The 21,637-nt window shown below is 34.1% G+C and overlaps 1 protein-coding gene across 2 annotated transcripts in view; it reads right to left on the bottom strand.

The window, feature by feature from the left end:
- MKLN1 (muskelin 1) overlaps positions 1-21,637 on the bottom strand; it is a 152,211-nt gene that overhangs the window by 113,870 nt on the left and 16,704 nt on the right. For both annotated transcript variants that reach the window (XM_087821013.1, XM_016217680.2), the window contains exon 2: positions 8,330-8,399. In XM_087821013.1, the coding sequence (XP_087677139.1) occupies positions 8,330-8,399 (70 nt within the window). The remainder of the gene's footprint in view (positions 1-8,329; positions 8,400-21,637) is intronic.

A 21,637-nucleotide genomic window follows, 5' to 3' on the forward strand; every position in this document is an offset into this window, starting at 1 on the left:
GGTTAGAGCTTTGGCCAGAGCACCAAAGAGTCATGGGTTCGATTCCTGGTCAAGGGCACATACTCAGTTTCAGGTTCAATCCCCAGCCACAGTCAGGGCCTGTGGGGCAGGCAACCAATCGATGTGTCTCTCTAACATGGATGTCAAGGTCTCTCCCCGACCCCCCTTCCCTTTACTCTCCTCCTCCCACTCCCTAAAAATCAAAGGAAAAAATACCTTCAGGTGAGGATCAACAACAACAACAAAAAAGTGTTGTCCCATAGTTTAAATTGGCTTCCATTATTTTTAATTTGGAAAAGTAACTGCTGTAGATTTAATCATAAAAACTAAAAAAAAAAAAAAACTTTCATGAATAATGAATATTTTAGAAAAATGTTTAGAATCTACATAACAATCTTTAAATTTTGTATACATTAAATTTTATATATATTAATTTTGTATATATTAATTTTAACATAAAACATAATGAACTGGAATCTCTTTACCCAAAGTGGGAGTGCTGACATGCACAGAAAATCAAAGAACTATCACAATGGCTCTTAATTTAGCCACAGAATTAATCAACCAATGAAATAAATTTTAATATTCAACATTTGTTGACAATTTCAGCCTAGAGAGATTTTTTCAGTGTGAGAAACACAATTTTTTAAAACTTTTAAAGTCATATAAATAATTACAATTTATAAGGACTAAGGATGAGGTAAAGGAGGAAAACATGACGGGGGAGCTGGCAGTCGGACTTACTTCAGAACTTTACATGAGGTCTACCAGTAAAGTGTCTCTAAGGAGTTGACTTAAAGGATGAGACAAAATACATTAGTTTCATTGGGCTGCCACAACAAATTACTACAATCCTGGTGGCTTAAAACAATAGAAATTTATTCTCTCCCAGTTCTGGAAGCCAGACAGAAGTCTGAAATCAAGGTTTCGGCATGACTTTGCCTCTGCCAGTGGCTCCTAGTGTCCCTTGACCTGTGGCAGCATTAATTCCAATCTCTGCCTCCATCTTCACAGGGCCTTCTTCCTTTTATGTTTCTATGCCTTCTCCTTTTCTATTTCTAATAACGACACTTGTCACTTGATTTAGGGTCCAGCTTAATCCAGGGTGATCTCACTTTGAGATCCTTATCTTAACTACATCTACTAAGACCTTTATTCCAAATAAGATCACACTCTGAGGTGCTACGTATCTTATTTTGGGGGGGGAGCACTATTCAACTGACTACACAGAGCCAGCCAGTCAAAAGGGCTTATGAAAAATAAGTTCTAGGTACTGTTAAAAGGTCAGCATGGTTGAAGCCTAGTAAGCAAGGTAAAGAATTATGTTGAGACTGAAGAGGTAGGCAGTCATCAGATCACGCACACACGCACACACAGAATCTGTTTTGTGGAGAATGGATTAGAGGAACTGGCAGACCAGTTAGGATACTGTTACAGTATCATGCAAGAAATGAGATAAAGGAGATTTGGACTAGGATGGTATGGAGATAGAGATGATTAGACAATTTTGACATATATTTTAGAGAAAGAATGGATGAGATTTAGTGATAGTTTGATGTAGTGAGGGGAGAGGAGGTATCAAGGATGGTGATTTAGTTTCTGACTTGAATAACAATGTATTGAAACTATCATTTACTCTGATGATTAGGACTGGCAAAGAAATTGTTAGACAGTATGGAAATGAGACTAGAAGAATTCAGATTATATAACCATGTATGTCTCAGGATGTATAATAAATCACTCCAGAATAGTAAAACAAAAGTGATTTCTGATCTCATGATTCTGTGTATCCAATGGACTACTGTCCCCACTGGTATCTCCTGGACTCAATAATATAGCCATATCAGCTGGTGGGTTAGCTGGGAGACTGAACTTAGCTGAGATGACTGGGCCTCTTCATGTAGGCTTTTATCCTCAAGGAGGCTACATGGGCTTTCTTCACAGCACAGTAGCCTCAGAGTTCCAAGATAGACAGAGCAGAAGCCACAAAGCGTCTTGAAGCCTTGCTTAGAAGCCTTGCTTAGAAGTTGCAATACATTTCCACAGAATTTTCTATGGATTGAAACAAATCACAAGTCCAAACAAGATTTATAAGGTAGGGAAACAGACTGCACTTCTTGCTGGAAGGAGCTATAATGTGTAACCATATTAAGAAATTTGAACTCTATTCCAGGAGAAGTATAGAAAGATAAAAAGTTTCAAGGTGTGGTAGAGCAACATCAATAAAATTCAATACACATTTAGTATTAGAAACTCTCAGAAAACAACAAACAGAAGGAACTTCCTCAAACTGATGGAGGACAACTATAAAATATCCACAACCAGTATCACAGTTAATGAAGATTCCCCCAACACTGGGACAGAAGGAAAGTTGAGGCTAGAGGGAGACACAGGTGGGTAGAAGGGATTAAAAGAACACATGGGAAACTTTGGGATAACAGATATGTTTGGTATTTTAAGAGTGGTGGTATTTTCAAGGGTGTACACATATGTCAGAACTTACCAAGTTGTACACTAAAAATGTGAAGTTAACTGTATGTCAATTATACCTTAACAGCTTTCTAAAAAATAAGTAAAAATTAGTATTAAGCAAGTCACAGACCAGGAGAAAATATCTGCAATATATAACTAACAAAAAATTTGTATCCAGAATATGTATATAAACAACTTCTACAACTCGGTAATAAAAAAGCAAAAATTAGTAAAAGAATTCACAAAATAGAAAAATGAACAGTCAATAAGCAAATGGGGAAAAAAGGGCTTAATATCATTATTCATCAAGGAATTATAAATTAAAATAATCATTCCAATTAAAATGTATGTGATACCAAATGTTAGCAACATTATCATGCTACTAGCACTCTGATTTCATATGAAGTAATATATCTCTACCTTATGATGAGCAATTACACCTGTAGATAGTTAACCAAAATTAATCAAAGGTATTATTTTTTAAAATCTTATAAAGGAATGTTTATATAAGCTTTATTCATAATCACCAAAAACTAAAATAATGCAAATGCCCATAAACAGAACAGATAAACAAGTTGTGTTATATTCATAGAACAGAATGGTATTCTATAATGAAAAGGAATGAAATACTGATACATACAACACGGATAAACATCTAAACTGCTCTGAGCATAAAAGTCATATAGAAAAAAGTACATAGAACTGGCAAAACTAATCTACGGCACAGGAAATCCACACAGTATTTGTATCTGGGTGGAGAGTAGGAGAGTTAAGGACTCACTGGTAAGGGACAGAAAGATTCGATTTGAGGTGATGGAAACATTCCATATCTTGATAAGGGTGTGAATTATACTGGTGTGTGCATTTTTCAAAATTGGTACTATACACTTAAGGTCCATGCATTTCACTGTATGTAAATTATATTAATTAAGAATGTAGCCCTGCTGGGCATGGCTCAGTGGTTGAGCGTCAACCTAGGATCGAGGAGATCGAGGTTCGATTCCCGGTCAGGGCACATGCCTGGGCTGCGGGCTCAATCCCCAATGATTCTCTCATCATTGATGTTTCTGTCTCTCTCTCCCTCTCCTCTCCTCTCTCTGAAATCAATGAAGATATATTTAAAAAAAGAAAAAAAGAATGTATTATACAATATATACAATGATGCTCTTTTCACAAACTTCAACAAAATACCATAAAGACACTTCATAAATTTACTGGTATACTGGTTCCACAGATAGAAATTACATTAAAATGCATATATTTTCTATTTCCTTTTTCACTTTGCAAGTAACTCTTATTCCTATAATATTTTTCTTATGGTTCATCAGAAAAGAATAACATCTGTGTATTACAAAAGCTAAAACATCCCCCCACACAAACACACCCTAACTTTAACAATCACTGTAGCTTCTTTGATCTGCTTAGATTATATAAAAGCAGAATGTTTGCTGTTTGTTAAACAACTTTAACTGCCCTCTCTGACCCCAGAAAGCAAAGTATATTACCTAATATCATACTTTTACTTAAACCACCTTGGAAGGAGCTTATGGTTGTAGTAGAAGAGTTGTGATCTAATCTTCCTTAAAGCAATTATCGAGACATCTGTAACTGTCTGTATATACATTTTAACCAATTCTAAAGTATTCACCAGACACCTTGAAAGACATGTTTTCCATGGCAGTATCAGTAACTCCTATAGAATACATGTGATAAGAGAGAATCATAAAATTACTATACTATCTTAAAGTATTTTGGGGATTTTCATTCATGCTACATTTACTCCCTACTAGTACAGATGATCCAGAATTAATAACAATGTTTTTTCATTAGGTCTCAAAATATATGCTTCCCACACAATAAAAATGTCTGTAATTTTTTTCTGTTTATACAAATTATAAATAATTGAAAATGAGAATAAAAAAAAGATAAAAGTATAAGCCTGAAATTTAAATTAAAAATCACCTGAATTCCATCATCCTGATATAACCACCACCACCATTTTGATAATTTAACTCTCTATGCACACACTCACACAGACTTTACATATGCAATATCATAAATGTTATTTTTTAATGGGAATAACTTTTTAGAATAATTTGTTTTCTGGTTTTCTTCCCTCATCTCCTCCTCTCTTAACTAACCAATGCCAACAACCAGATGTGCATCCTTTCATATCTTTTTTCTGGACAATTTGTATCAAATACAAATATACATACATACATACATACCAGTATACATATTAGTGAGGGAGGGAGCATCATTACTTAGGTAGAATCTTATTGTAGATGCTTCTCTACACCTTGTTTTTCTCATTTTACAGTGGAAATCCCTCCAAGTAAACTGGTATGATGCCAGTTCATCTTGTTTAAATGGCTAACAGTATTCCAAGAAAAATGTATTCCAGCATTCGCCTATACATGGGTATTCTTTTGTTTTCCTGAGCCAGAACTACCCCAATAAGGCACTCACAGAATCCTGACCCTCAGTAAAAGTGTGAAATAATAAATCCTTGCTGTTTTTTAACTCAATTGTTTTAGGGTAATTTGTTACACAAAAATGTATGACTAATACAGCATCCAAAGCCAAAAGAAATATTAACAGTTCAATTTATTAAGTAGTTATGTCCAAACAACTTAATAAGTATTTATGTTCTGATAATTTAGTTGCCATTTGGAGAGAAAAAAAAAAAGACATATATTAAAAGAAAATATTTGTATTTCTACTCACCCCACTCATACCCCAGGCATGAGCTTTAGAGAGGTATTTAGGGTTTACTACTCTGGGGTGCCATTCTCAAAACATCCTATACATCCTAGCACCCATGCACACATGTGAGTCCTTCCTCATTCTGGGCAAAGGAAGGAGTAGCTAAGAGGCATGAGTTTGATTGCCACCCTTCTCTAGATAACCTGTACCATTAACTTTCTCATCTGCTTAAGGTGAATATACTAAACATAATTAAAATTTCTTACTGACAGAATAAAGCACCATGAGCATCAAACAGTACATCCTATTAACAGTGATGCCTTAGATCTGTGAAATCTAATACACAGCCACTGACCACCTGGGATATTTAATCTAAACTAATTAAAATTTAATAAAATTTAAAATTGCTTTCTTCAGTAGCACTAGCCTCATTCTGACTTTTCAATAGCCACCTGTAGTTAGCAGCTACCACATTATACAGTGTAGATTACAGAATATTTTCATCACTGCAGAAAGTTTACTACATAACACTATCCTAGAGGCTACTAAAATATAGAATATTATTTATTCTTATACTAACAACCCCCAAATGTTATATTTTTGTTTTTCTATTTGTTACTTAGATTTTTCTGTCTTCTCCCTCATGAAACTTGGTCAATTGCCAACTTTCTGTTAATGTGCCTATCTTTTACAGCTATGCACCCCATGCATAAAGTTGCTTTCAGCTGTTGAAACCTAATGAAATAATTAACCAAACAGAACAACATTATATCCAAAGTAGAATCTAGAAAAGGTCCTCAAGACCTAAAATTTCATTGTCATGATTTTTATTTTTCAGAGTCCTCTTTTCCTCTTTCTAATTCTCAAGCCTGTTCAAGTTATGCTAAATTAATTGTTAGTTACAGTATAGTCACTCTTCATTATTCATGGATTCCATATTTGTGAATTCGCCTACTCACTAAAATTTATCTTTATCACCAAACTCAATACTCACAGCACTTACACAATCATTCCTGGATACACACAGAACAGCAAAAAATTTGAGTCTCCTGATGCACACTCTCCCAGCTGAGGTCAAACAAGGGATGCTGTACCTTCTTATTTTAGTTCTCATAATATAAATAAGTGTCCTTTTCATGATCTATTTAGTGTCACAATTTTTATATTTTTGTGCTTTCTGTTAGTGATTTTGCTGTCTGAACTGGTGCCCAAGTATAGTGCTGAAGTGCTGTCTAGGGTTTGTAAGTACAAGAAGGCTATGATGTGCCTTACAGAGAAAATATGTGTTAGATAAGTTTCTTTACGGCATGAGTTATAGGGCTATTGACTACAAGCTCAATGCTAATGAATAAATAATACATATAAAATAAAGTGTCTATAAACAGAAACACACATAAAGTAAGGTTATGTATTGATTGGCTGATGAAAATGTTATGACCAGAGGCTGACAGGAACCTAACTCTGTGAGTTACAATGAAAGATCACCAGACTGGCAAAATCTAAAAATCATCCGTACAAAAATGGGGAGAATATAATGCATAGGAACTTTCATACACTGCCAGTGAGAATATAAATTATACAGACACTTTGTGCAACAGTTTTGCATTGCCTGATAAAAACTGAGCATTGTCCCAATGAACCAAGGTTGCAGGTTTGATCCTCAGTCAGGGCCCATATAAGAAGCCACTAATGAACACATAAGTAAGTGGAACCACAAATCAATGTCTGTCTGTCTCTGTCTCTCTCTCTCTCTCTCAAACCAGCTTTAAAAAAAGTTGAACATACATATACCCTATGATCCAGCAATTCTACTTCAAGGTACACACCCTAAAGAAACTCTTCTACACATGTACCAGGAGACAACATACAAGAATGTTTATAGCACCCTGTTAATAATAGGAAAAAACTGTTAAAAAAAAAAAAAAAAAAAAAAAGCCTATCAACTACAAAATAAATACATTTTGGTATACTCACATACTGGAATACTAAACAGAGGTAAAACTTAACAAACTCCCATCATATACAGCAACATTAAAAAAATATCATAATGGCTAGCAAAAGAACAAAGCAAGTCACAAAAGATTAATAATGAGTGGTTCATTTTACATTTACGTAAAGGCCAGACAAAGCTTAAATCATAGGATATTTATAGACATATATACATAACAATACTATAAGAAAATGTTTAACAAAATACAATATAATGGTTATTGGAATGAGGTTAGAGGACAGATATTAGATGGGGCTCACAGGAGGTTTCAAAAGGTTGTTGTCAATTTTCATTTCTAAAGATGGCTGATGAGTAAACAGATATTTGTTTTATTATTCTTTATACTGTGCATATATAAGCTGTGTATATTCTTTGGACATATATTTTGCAATGAAACAAACGTCACGTGATTCAAAAGGTATGCAAACAATAAAAAAAAACATAAAAGAAAAAATAAGTACAGAAACTAGGTTTCCAAGAATTACACTAGAATAAAAAAACAAAGTAAGTTTTATTTATTCATCTGCTTTACCTATGAGAACATTAATTTTTTCTCAAGGATATGGACATATAAGTGTTAATAATGAATAACTGAAAGAATACTTACCTTTAAATCCAGATGATTTCAGACACCACTTGTCAAGGAAAAAATCCTGATGTCACCTAAATATGCTACTTCAGTAAAATAACAAACTATATTAAGTTTATTTTTCCTAAAAGGTAGTCATTGAGTCACTGACTCAAAGTTCAACTTACTAACATTTCCTTAAACATATACAGAATGACTTGAGTTTCATTGTAGAAGTCACAACCTCTGCTCAGATCAGTGCTCCGATCAATTACTGCTCAGAACAGTAACAGCACCGTAACAAGTTCTTTTTAGTTAACATTTTCCTCAGGGATTAAGAAACTTAGTTTTGCATCATTAGCAAACCCAAAAAAATGTTAGGTTTTAAATGGTCCAGGAGACAGAAGTTTGTTTCATCAAATTGCCTATGAAATAAAAATCCTTCCAAAAATTAAACAAACAAAAAAGAGGAAATAAAAGTTTACCTCACAATTTCAAACACCAAATAAACTATTAATGAATTCCATATAAATATCAATCAAGTACCTATTTAAATTTTGATTTCTAAATGGTATCAGGAGCTATATTCTTACCTGGGGAGGGTAATTGCTCTCTGAAGACCACCTTGAAGACTGGTCATTTGGTTTATCCACTAAAATATTCCTGAAATAAAGAAAAGTATAGCAATTAATTAAAAGAAATGAACATAAATATGCAGAGAGAGGAATACTCTACCAGATGCTAAAATTATTATCAAGTTATATACTGTCTGGAACTTGAAAAAGAAGAGAAACTAAAACAATAAGAAACAGAAAACACCTAGTATATATAAGATTCTAAAATATGATAAAAGTAGCATTGAGAAAACCAAGAAAAATATAATTCTACTTCATACCAAGTGACAAAATGAACTGGAGTTGTATTTAGGAATTTAAGGTAAAAACAAAGCAATAAAATATCTAATAATAAATAAAATACCACATACATATAATATTAGATACAATTATATTATATTATTACATATTATGTAATTGTTACATATTACATATTATATAATGTATATAATCAATCTTTGGATCAAGAAAGTCTTTTAAGTCACCATCAAAAGCAGAACTATAGGTGAAAAAAGAAACTGATATAAATGACTTTGGAAGACACGGTGCTTTCACTGGAAACTGTGAACTAAAGACAAATGGAACCATACACACAAACTGTACTTTATTTGGTAAAGTTGTCTGAATATGGGTTAATTCTGAAACACTTTACATATACACTCAGTTGAACAAATAAGTAAACAGCAGATGGTGGGAATCAAGCTTCTCACTTTGGAGTGGGAAATTACAGAAAAGCAAGGAGTGGAACATTAGAAAGAACTAGTGGTATTGGATTAGAGTCAAAGATGTCATTGTGAACTCATACTTCATTTAATATAGATGAACAGATTCAGAAGTAAATATGTGTGCATACACACACACACAAACAGTATTCCTACCTCTGTTCACTAAGAGGGACTAGAAGCAGTGACACCTCAGTAGCAATGAGCACACCAGCACCCAGATCTTGGTTTCTACATATCACAGCCCAAAAAAGTAAACAGGGATTGTTAGGAAAGTGGCTGATTCTAGGGTCAAGGCGGGAATTCCGAAGACTAAACCCAGAGCATCATGTAATATTAGAAAAGAATTGGGGCATGGCAAAGGGACACAGAGAAATTAATATGGTCAAAGCTGAAATAACATAAACAAAATAAATAATGTAGTATTCCATTATAACCCAAATTATAAAATAAATATCCATGAGTTATACTGATATTCCCCGGTCTAACAATCAGAAAAACAACAAACTTAAATTGAAGAACATTCCACAAAATACATGACCAGCAGTACTAAAAACTCTCAATATAATGAAAAGCAAAGAAAGACTAAAAAGCTGTCACAGACCAGAGGGGAGTAAGGAAACAGAACAACTAAAAGTAGCTGACCCTTGAACAACACTAGTTTGAACTGTACTGGTATGGTCCACTTAGATGAGGATGTTTTTCAGTAAATAAGTGCAGTACTGTGACTGTATTTTTCTCTTTCTTACGATTTTCTTAATATTTTCTTTTCTCTGACTTACTTTATTGAAAGAATACAATACATAAAAGGACATACAAAATATGTATTAATCGACTGTTTATGTTATTATTGAGGGGGCATCAAAAGTTACATGCAGATTTTTGACTATGTGGGGTCAGTGCCCCTAATCAGCATGTTGTCAAAGGTCAATGGTAGCTTGTATAGGATCCTGAATCAGAAAGTGGACATTAGTGCAAAACCAGTGAAATGCAAGCAAAATGTGGAGTTTAGGTAATAGTAATGTATCAATGTTGGTATCTTAGTTGTGACAAATGTACCATAGTAATGATGTTAGCAAAGGGAGAAACTAGGTGAGTAGCATGTGGGAACTCTGTATTGCCTTTGCTACTTTTCTGTCTAGTAACTCCTCCCTTAACATTGTCAATAGGTTCTGTGACTTCAAGTGAAATGATGCATGAATACCAATTTTACCATAAGTTAACTGATATTAACAAGAATTAAGTTCCCTCAGCATCTCATCAAGGTAATAAGAAAACAATGTTATTCGAGGACCTGCTGCAAATGTAAAATCATTCTCAAATTAAGAAAGTATACTTTTAAAAAGTTAAATCTATACCTGGCATACAGAAGGTATTTAATAACTATCAAATAGATGAATGAATAAATTTGTTTAAAGGCAGAACTATATGAAAAAGAATTACTTTTACATACACATCTCACAAAGGTAAAAATACATAAAATGACCTCAAACAAAATTAAAAGGCAAACAACTAGAAAAATAAAAGCAATGTAAAACACAAAAGGTTAATTAAAATTTGAATATTTATTTAAAGAGCACTTATACATACTCCACGAAAATAACCAAAATACAAACATTCAGAATCAGTAATAACCAAAAATTGGAGATTAAAACAAAGACATATATATTATCCCTATAACACTGGGCTCACACCCTCAAAAAATATGCATGTTTTAATTATAACCTCAGTTGTTCGCTAGAGCAAGTAAATTGTACTTCATATTTTGCTGGCAGGAATGCAAATTAATATAACTTTTTAGGGGAGAATTTTAATACAATACATATCAAAAACATTTCAAAAGTGCATATCCCTTAAATAAAAAATAATGATGACAACCATGATGATGCTAGCATCTAACATTTCTGAGCTTTTATTATATCCCAGACACTGTTCTAAGCGTTTTCCATACATAAACTATTATCTTCAATGTACAGATTAAGGAAACTGAAGCAGATAAATTAATTTGCCTAAATATACACACCTAAGAAGTAAGGATCTGAACCCAAGGCAATATGATTCCAAAGCCAACGCTTTTAATCACCACACTATACAGCCTCAGAATTATTCCACTTCTTGGAATTTAACCTAAAAAATAATCCAGGAGATGTAAATCATCCACATTCATCACAGCACAATTTATAACAGCAAACTGTAAACAACCTAGTTGTTTAACAATAAGGAATTCATTAAACAAGTTATGACATACCTATGTTACAGAATACCATTGAATCATGATGTAGTCTACAATCTGACCTTAGTAGAGTTGGAAAATGTTTACTACATAGTAAGTGAAGGGAAAAAGTAGTTTACAGTATATAGCTGAATAAAGTGTTGTGTGTAATAATAATACTCATGCATGGGGAGAAAAGGCAAAGAACATATACTAAAATAGCTCTGAATGGTGAGATGAGAGTGACCTTTTTGCCTTCTTTGTGCTTTTGTTATCAGTAGGGTGCCCTCTGCATCCCCACCTGTTATCGGTGAAGTGGAGTTCTTGGGGTGCCACTGGGAAAAAAATTTCCTGAGGCTCCCATGGGAGGATGAGGTATCATGGAAAGCTTTATTGATGTAAAATTAAGGGGATTCCCTTCCAAGGTCCCATCTCCCTCCGTCTTGCCATGGAAAAAGTCCAATCTTGTCTTCAGAGAGCTAAGATTAAAGCCTGGCCAGAGTCTCCCTCCATATTAAAGCACAGTCCAGTCTAGCATCTGGCTAGCTTAGTTTGTGTTGTCAGCTGCAGTGCACTGTGTATCAGGTCCACATGGCCATATTCCATGAGGCTGCTTAAGGCCACATGGCAGGCTAGCACACAGGTGAGTGCAGGTCATGCAGCAAGAGAGTGCAAGGGAGCAGGAGCAAAGCAAGAGAGAGAATTTTTTGTCTAAGGATTTTAACTGGGAGTTTCAACAATTCTTCAGGATTTCAAGTGCTAGTATTGGCTCTATCCTCCTAGCCAGTGATCTTTGTCCCCAGGCCAAACTAACAAGCACCTTCCCTATGTTTCCCTGACTTCATTGCGCATGCACCCATTTTCCCCATGTTCAATTCCTTCATTAATATTAATAACTAGCTAATTATGATAACATTTTTATGTACTTTTCAAGTTTTCTAAAATTAACACATATTACCTTCATAATCAGAGAAAAGGGTGTATTTTCTAAAGAATGAATTATAAGCCACAGAATAAAGATAAGAATTCTGTATGAAAAAATTGCAGTATGGTAAAAAGCTAAAGCTGAAAAACTAGGATTTAAAAAAAAAAAAAAATCACTCTGATGTGAATGTTATAAAGCATGGTAGAAAACCTAGTATTTTAACTGTGAGGTCACAAAAATCAACAAAGTGTAATAAAACTGGGCAGTGAGAGATCCAATGACATGTAAGTGAGCATCTTTCATAGGTCCTAACGAGATTTAAGATTACTATTTAAATTTAGAATTAAGATTAAAATAGGAGCATACTATAAACCTTCTAAATTACTTGAGACAGAACTCAACAAAAGGACATATAGCAAAAAACAGGAAATAAAATAAAAAGTAGAAAACATTAAAAATATAAAATTTAAAATAAAATGACAATATTAACACCAAACATCTATTACAACCATATATATAAATGGTCTAAAATAACTTAAGAGGATATCATTTGAATTGGGTGAATAGTAGAAACATTACTATCTATACATATAAAAACAAAGTGACTCATGAAAGGTAAAAGATACATAAGGCAGAAGCAAACTTTGTAAAATTAAGGGCAATTTAAAGCAAAAAGTATTAACTGTGTAAAAATAATAATTATATAATAATAGAGTTAAAACCATGGAGATAATACATTTTGTGAGGCTTAAAAATAAAGTGCTATCCTGCAAAACATATGAAAACTAGTCTAGGGCAAACAACTATTAACATCAGTCCTTCACCAACAGTAACAGAGCCACGATGGTAGCAGTCTATAAAACAACTTTATTATCCTTCCTCGTAAACTTCTCAAGGACCTATAAAACCCACCATCACTACTGGTATAGGTTTTCCTTCTTCTAATTCTAAGGACTAAGCAAGAGACAGACATTAACCTCTCATATTACATACTGTCACTCACAATACCAGTTAACTATCTCTGTTTCCAAAAGGAGAAATATCCTATACCCAGCCTCTGCTGTCGAGCAATCACAAGGCAGTGATGTACCTGTCACTTTCTCTTACAACTATCTCAAGTGCCAGCTAATCTAGGCTGGCTGGTGACCTATGATAAGGTCAATATGAAAATAAAATTATAAGACAAAAGAACTGTATACATGAACCAATGAAACAGAGAAAAGACATACAAGATAAGAATAAATAAAAAATACAAGAAAATAATAAGATAATGTAGCAGGCATAAAATAAAGAGACTCCAGAGAACAACAGAGAATAGAAATGATGGCTTGTTAGTTCCAGTTGCCAGGAAGCTCTGTTTCTGGCAACCAAATGAAAGAGATGACAACACTCTTTTAGGTCCTTCATGACTAATTAAAAAAAATTTTTTTTCAATATGTTTTTACTGATTTCAGAGAGAGGAAGGGAGGAGAGAAAGATAGAACATCAATGATGAGAGAGAGTCACTGCTCTCTCATCAGAGTCAGGCTGCCTCCTGTACACCCCCAACTGGGGACTGAGCCCACAATCCAGGCATGTGCCCTGACCGGGAATCGAACTATAACCTCCTGGTTCATAGGTCAATGCTCAACCACTGAGCCATGCCAGCTGAGCTTCATGACACTGAAAAAAGAAATAGAGGAAGATATAAACAAATGGGAAAATATACCATGTTCATGGATTGGAAGAATTAACATCATTAAAATGTCCATACTTCCCAAAGCAATCTATAAATTCAATGCAACCCCTATTAAAATACCAATGGCATATTTCACAGATCTAGAACAAACACTTCAAAAATTTAAATGGAAACAAAAAACACCCAAATAGCCACAACAATCTTGAGAAAGAACAAAGTTGGAGGAATCACAATATCAGATATCAATTTATACTACAAAGCCATTGTAATCAAAACAGCCTGGTACTAGCACAAGAACAGACATATAGATCAGTGGAACAGAACATTGACCCATGCCATTATGGTCAATTAATATTTGACAAAGGAGGCCCCGCCGGGTGTGGCTCAGCGGTTGAGTGTCGACCTGGGATACAGGCGATTGGGGTTCGATTCCCGGGCAGGGCACATGCCTGGGTTTCGGGCTCGATCAATGACTCTTTCATCATTGATGTTTCTATCTCTCTCTCGCCCTCTCCTTTCCTCTCTCTGAAATCAATAAAGACATATTTAAAAAAAAAAATTTGACAAAGGAGGCAAGAACTTACAATGGAGTAAAGACAGTCTGTTCAATAAATGGTGCTGGGAAAATTGAACAGGTACATGCAAAAAAATGAAACTAGAAGACCAACTTACACCATACACAAAAGTAAATTCAAAACTGATAAAAGACTTAAACATAACACATGAAACCATAAAAATCCTACAGGAAAACATAGGCAGCAAAATCTCAGACATCTCTACAGCAATATGTTTGCTGATACAACTCCTAGGGCAAGAGAAATGAAGGAGAAAATAAACAAATGGGACTGCATCAAAATAAAAAGCTTCTGCACAGCAAAAGAAACCATCAACAAAATGAAAAGGGAGGCCACTGTATGGGAGAACATATTTGCCAACGACACATCAGATAAAGGATTAATATCCAAAATATAATAAAAGGGAGACAGACAATCCAATTAAAAAAATGGGCAAAGGAACTATTTTGGACTTCTCCAAAGAGGACATATGAAAAAATGCTCAACATCGCTAATCATCAGAGAGATGCAAATTAAAACCACAATGAGATATCACTTCACACCTGTCAGAATGGCTACCATCAACAAATCAATGAATTACAAGTGCTGGCAAGGGTGTGGAGAAAAGGGCACCCCAATAACTGCTGGTGGGAATGCTGACTAATACAGCCACTATGGAAAGCAGTATGGAGTTTCCTCAAAAGGTTAAAAATTAACCTGCCATTTGACCCAGTGATCCCACTTCCAGGAATATATCCTAAGGAATCCCAAACACCAATCACAAAGAATTATACACCCCTATGTTCATAGCAGCACAATTTACAATAGCTAAGATCTGGAAACAGCCCAAGTGCCCATCAGTAGATGAGTGGATAAAAAAGCTGTGGGACATTTACACCATGGAATACTACGCAGCTGTAAAGAAGAAGAATCTCGTACCCTTTGGGGCAGTATGGATGGACCTGGAGAATATTATGCCAAGTGAAATAAGCCAGGCAGCGAAACACAAATATCACATGATCTCGCTTATACGTGGAACCTAAAGAACTTAATAAACTGATGAACAGAATAGATTCAATGACATGGAAGCATAGATGAGACTGATGAATGTCAGAGGGATGGAGGAGGGCGGGTGGGTGGAGGGGGAGAGAGTAACCAAGGAATTTATGTGCATATATACACAACCCAAGGACATGGACAATGGTGGGAAGAGGGGCTGGGGAGGAGGAAGGAACGGGGTGGAACGGGTCACTGGGGAGAAAAAGGGACATCTGTAATATTTTAAACAATAATAAAATTTAAAAAAAAAAAAAAGGGGGCAGGAGTCTGGAATAAATGAAATGAGTCTGAGGTGAATCTGAAGTATCTTGCAGTACCAAAAAGTAAACAAGTGCTTAAAAAAAAAAAAAAAATCCACAGATGGGGTTATGCCAAAGGGGTACAAGAATTAACTAAAAGAGCTTCCAAAAGCCAAAGCTGGAACTATTTGAGTAACAAAATAAACTAGTATTCATTGTAACACAAAGAATAAAATAAGTGGCCATGAGTCCAAATGGATATGTTACTAAATAAATTAATAAACGGAGGAAAAGACAAATCTACTATGCCTAAGAATTCTGAATAAATTATGTAGATATTCCACCTTATAGAAGGAGAGTATAATTCCCCACTGTGTACAGGCTGCGTATAGTAACTTCCCTCCAAAGAGTACAGTATGGAAAGAAGGAAAAGGAGCACTTTACAGTGGAGAAACCTGACAAACACTACGCAACCAAGTGATCAAGGTCAAAATCAACAGTGAAAAATCATTCTGATAGTATGTACCCTTCAAATACTGTGATGAAAATGGCACTTTACCTAGCTGATCTTCCTGACAAAACCCTATAACCCATCTTAATCATGAAGGGGGAAAAGAAATCACACAAATTCGAATATACCTACACCAGTATCTATAATATACCTGATTGTACTCCTCAAACTGTAAAAGTCATCAAAAACAAAGAAAATCTGAGAAATTGTCACAGCCAAGAGGAACTTAGGAGACATGGCAATAAAATGTAATGTAGTATCCTGAAACAGAAAAAGTACATTAGGTAAAAACTAAGGCAATATGAATAAGCTATGGACTATAATTAATAATACTGGTTCATTAACCGCAAGAAATATATTGTACTAATATGTTAATAGGAGAAACTGTTGAGGGAGTATATGGGAATTCTGTACTATCTGCTCAGTATTTCTATAAATCTAAAACTGCTCTAAAATTAACTCTACAATTAGAGAGAGAGAGAAAGCAATTACAAAATACGTATTAGAGAGGAAAATGAAAAACTACCTCTGTTTACAGACAATAAGACTATGTATCTAGAAAACTCCAAAGCATCAATGGAAAAATACTACAAAGAGGAGAATTTAGTTTGAAAAAATATATATCAAATTAAAGTACAGAAATCAGAGCCTTCAAGCATAAAAGCAAAAAGGAGTTAGAAGATATAATGAAAGAAAAGACCACATTTACAACAGCAACAAAATAAATTAGGTATAAATTTTAAAAATGTTTTTAAAACATCTTTAAAAATCTTTTTTAAATCTCTAAAGAAAATGTTAAAACAATCCTGAAAGGCACATAAGTAAACCTGAAAAAAAAACACACACAAAGATATACAATGTCCCCACACAGAAAGAATCATCATCATAGAAGTCAATTCTCTCATTAACTTATATCTTAATTTCACTAAAAATAAGAACAAGTTTTTTCCTGAAACTAGGCAATAAATAAAATTGATATAATTCACAGATAATTGTTTATATTAAAAAGTAAATCAGCCCAAAAAACTTGAAAAAGAGCAAAAGAACAATAAGGAAGAATTAGATCCTATCCGATGTTAAACCATATTATGATATCTCTATAATTAAAACAGTGGGGAATTTATGCATTAACAGACGTTTGTGAACCAAATGAAAAATAACGAAATAGAAATTTACAAAATGTAATAAATGATCAAGGTAGAATCACAATCAGTGGGGGAAAGTATGGAATTTATAATAAATGATACTGAAACAAGTAGATAGCCATTTAGAGACAACAATATGTTAAATTCCAAAAGGATCAGAAAAATATAAATTATAAAAACATACAAGTACTAGTAGAAAACACAGGTAAATCATTTACAACTTGACACTGAGGACACACTCCCTATATATAATTCAAAATCCAGGATAAAAAAGTAAAACCTAACACATCCGACTAAATAAAAATACAACTTTCATAAAGGAAAAAATGAAACCATCCCTATTTGCAGATGGCATGATTTGTCTCCATGGAACAACCTCAAGGAATTTGTTTACCAAAACAAAATTCCTAAAACTAGTGAGTTCAGCAATGTTGCAGAATACAACAATACACAACGCTCAACTACATTTCTATATATTAACAATGAACAAGTGGAACCCAAAATTTAAAAACACAAAACCATTTACAATTGCTTCAAAGCAAATGAAATAAATATAGCAAAACATGTACAGGAGAATCTTCACCCTAAAAATAACAAAATGCCGATGAAAGAAATCAAAGATGACCTAAATAAGGGGAAAGACATACTGTATTCATGGATTGAAAGACTCAACATAGTAAGGATGGCATAAGAAAAAAATTATAGAATTGTAAAATCATATAAGTTACAATCCCATAAACCAAATTTGAACTGGAAACAGCAGTATGAACTCAAGATATATTTTACTCTTCAAAAAAAACTGTATTTCCTAGCTATGTCCCCTAAAAGGGTCTAAAAGGAATAGTAATCCAGTAGCAATAAGCATTCCTAGTTTCCAATTGTGTACATCATTCCCCCCTCAGGACATGATAAATAAAGGACATCTTCCTGTGCCAAAAATACTAGAAAATAAACAAAGAAAAATGAGGTCACATCAGAGGAACACAAGAGCAAGCCTGAAAACACAGTGAATATATAAATAGCCTAAATTCATAAATACTTTTCTTAAGAAAAAATTATCAGTTTGTGACAGACCTGAGAAGGAAAAAAGAAAAAATTAGACACCTGGAGGTGTCTATCAACTCCTCACTCTAAAAGTCGGTCATTAAAAGGAAAGAATTAAGCATTTATCTTGTTTTTCCAGTAAAACTGTGTTTCAGAATAACCAAAAAGCTCTAATGGATGAGGAAGAATTCTATACAGAAATATTCCAGCTAATAAATGTGAAAGGAATGAGAGCATTTAAAAAATCCAATTTTGATACCTTTAATGAACTAGCTTATTCTAACGATTGTTACTTTTGGATATTAAAACCATTAATGAAAGGCAGGTGGGAAACTTTACAGGAAAGGGATCAAGTTGTCACCCCAGACTTTGTCTCCTGAAGTGACATAATGCAAACTATATGGCACCACCTAGGGAGTAGTCATTTAAAAAAAACTGATCCATCTCTCAGTCCATATAAAGTATGACAAAGAAATTAGTCAAATGACACTATGAAGAAGCAACTGGATATATGTAGAATGTGGGAACCTCTTCAAAACAAATGACCTGGTTTCTTCAAAAAAACCACTGGATGAAAGAAAAATGGCAGGAGGATGACAAGACTGTTTTGATGAAAAGAATTTTAAAGGGACATAAATAAATGAATGTTTGGATACTAATTAAAACAAATTATAAAAAGACATTTTTCAACAAACAGATAAACTTGAATAAGGACTGGGTATTATATATTGAGGAATCACTGATAAATCTATTAGGTAAAACAATGACATTGTGGTTATGAGAAAATGTTTCTGGCAGGAAAATTCAAAGATGGCCCCAAATGATCCCTACCTTCTGGTATTCATGTCCTGTACCTTGCTTCTAACTAAAAGAATATGGTAAAAGTAATGGGATGTCATTTCTGGGACCAGGCTACACAGAACTGTGACTTCGTCTGCTAGCATACTCTCTCCCTTGTCGGCTTCGATGAAGCAAAACACCATGTTGGAGAGGCCCATATGGAAATGAACTAATGGCTGCACCTGGTCAACAACTTTCAAGAAACAATCTTACCAACAATCACATGAGCTTAGGAGCAGATTCTTCCCCATTTAAGACTCCAGATAAAAATCCCATCCCTGGCCAACGCTGACTATGGCCCTGTAACAGACCTGAAGCAGAGGATCCACCTAAGCTATGCCCAAAATCTTTACCTTCATAAACTGCGCAACAATAAATATGTGTTGTCTGAAGCTGCTAAGTTTGTGATAATTTGTTATAGCACAATCAATAACACAATGTCCTCTTCTTGATACATATGGAAATATTTAAGAATGAAATAATCTTATATTATTTTATATTCATCTTAAAATATACCAGAAGAAAAGGAGGTGGGTGCAAGTAGACTTTTTTTAAAGTTAGGCAAAATGCTGATAGTTGTAGAAGGTGGGAATATTAGTATTCATTTTTCTCTATTGCTGGGTATGCTTGGAAAATGTTCATTAAAAATTTTTTTGAAAGAATGAATTAGTGAAGTAATGGTGACAACAAACACACAGCTCTTGGGAGTTTAACTGTGTAGGGAAGCAGATAAATGTGACATGTGAGATTAAGGCAGTTTTTTAAGACTAATGAAAGTTGGTCTAATGGGCATTGAATGGGGACAGAAGTAGAACTAAGTGGTGGATAATGTATGAAAGAAGAGATAACTGAATGAACAAAATCAGAATAAGATCCAAAGTATAAGTGAAAGAACTAATCAAGATGATTTCCCCCATTTTAACAGACAAAAAGATGGCAAAAATTAAACACAGATAAATTTCATAAAGCTTAAGTGTAACCTGGACAACATAATGGTATCATTTTCACTGAGCAAAAAAATCTAAATTTTTTTCACATTGATAATACACTAGTCATATAGAGAATATGGCTGGATTTATTAAGATGTGGACTCTAAACTCTGCTCTAATGCTTCTTTAACAAATGACCTTGATTAAGCTATTATACTTACTGGCCTAAGTTTCTGCACTTCAAAATTAATACCTACACTACACTCTAAAGAGTCATTGTTGAAAATCACAGGATGTCAATGGCCTAGCAAATCATCACCCAGAGCAAAACTCAACTCACCTTATTACTACCAAGCACTTGAAAATGTTGGAGCCTGTAGCAATTATCTCTAAGAATTCAAAGCACTTTGGGATCACATACTTATGTGTACATGCTCCACACAAATAAAATGCAGCAACCACTGGGGAAAAGAGAATCGCAACAAAATAAAAAAACATTCCCATATAGAATGGTAAAATAGGAAGCACACTACCCAAAATCAGAAAACTAGCTAATATGGTTTGGGGGTCTCCAAAAAAACAGAAAAAAATCTGTTAAGACAGTCATATAAAAATACTCCTCATTTGCTGAATATCTCAGATGGCCTGAATCATAATCTTCTGAAATTAAACAACTGGCCCTTCAAAATATATTTCAAAAGTAAAAAGTGCCCTTTCTGCCTGAAACAAAGACCATTAAAGTCAGACATGATCTGGAAAAGGTTTACTGCTGTTTAATATGTATATTCTCCAAACCTCAGACAAAATAACAATATATCTACAGAGAAATTAGGGAGATTTAAGATATCAAACTCTTTCCAAGCACCCTCAAAGGCTGCATTTACATGTAACTAATTGTATGAAAATCATGATCATCTTACTAAATCAAGTTCTCAAAATATCTTTGTTGGGCAAATAATTAAGCTTAATTTGAGTTACTATGTGCGCAATGGGAGGTGGGGGGGGTACGTTTATTTAGAAAACTGTTCTGTAATATCAACATATTGCTATTATCCTGTGCCAAAAAGGCCTTAAGCCTTTCATTGTTTTGGAAATAATAATCCTCTCAATTTTTATGAAAATAAATAAAAGGCTAGATAAACGAAATGATTGATCCAAAATTACCAATTAATTGGTGGCAGAACTGGGATTAGAGCCCAAGTCTCCTACCCTTGGTCAGTGCTTTTCCTATGCTACACTGTTTTGATTTTTTCATGTTTTCCATTGTAGCAGACCTAACTTTTCACCCCAGTTTAATGCAATAATTTAATGGCGAAAGATCAAACCAATATTAATTAAGCCAAATCTGTTCATTCTGTGAGAATTCTCCCCCTTATCATCTTAACAGATATCTTTGACCAAGGCCTTAAGTCCTATGGTATAGGAATTT

The sequence above is a fragment of the Miniopterus natalensis genome, chromosome 10 (assembly GCF_054644295.1).
Source record: "Miniopterus natalensis isolate mMinNat1 chromosome 10, mMinNat1.hap1, whole genome shotgun sequence".
NCBI classification, from domain to species: domain Eukaryota; kingdom Metazoa; phylum Chordata; class Mammalia; order Chiroptera; family Miniopteridae; genus Miniopterus; species Miniopterus natalensis.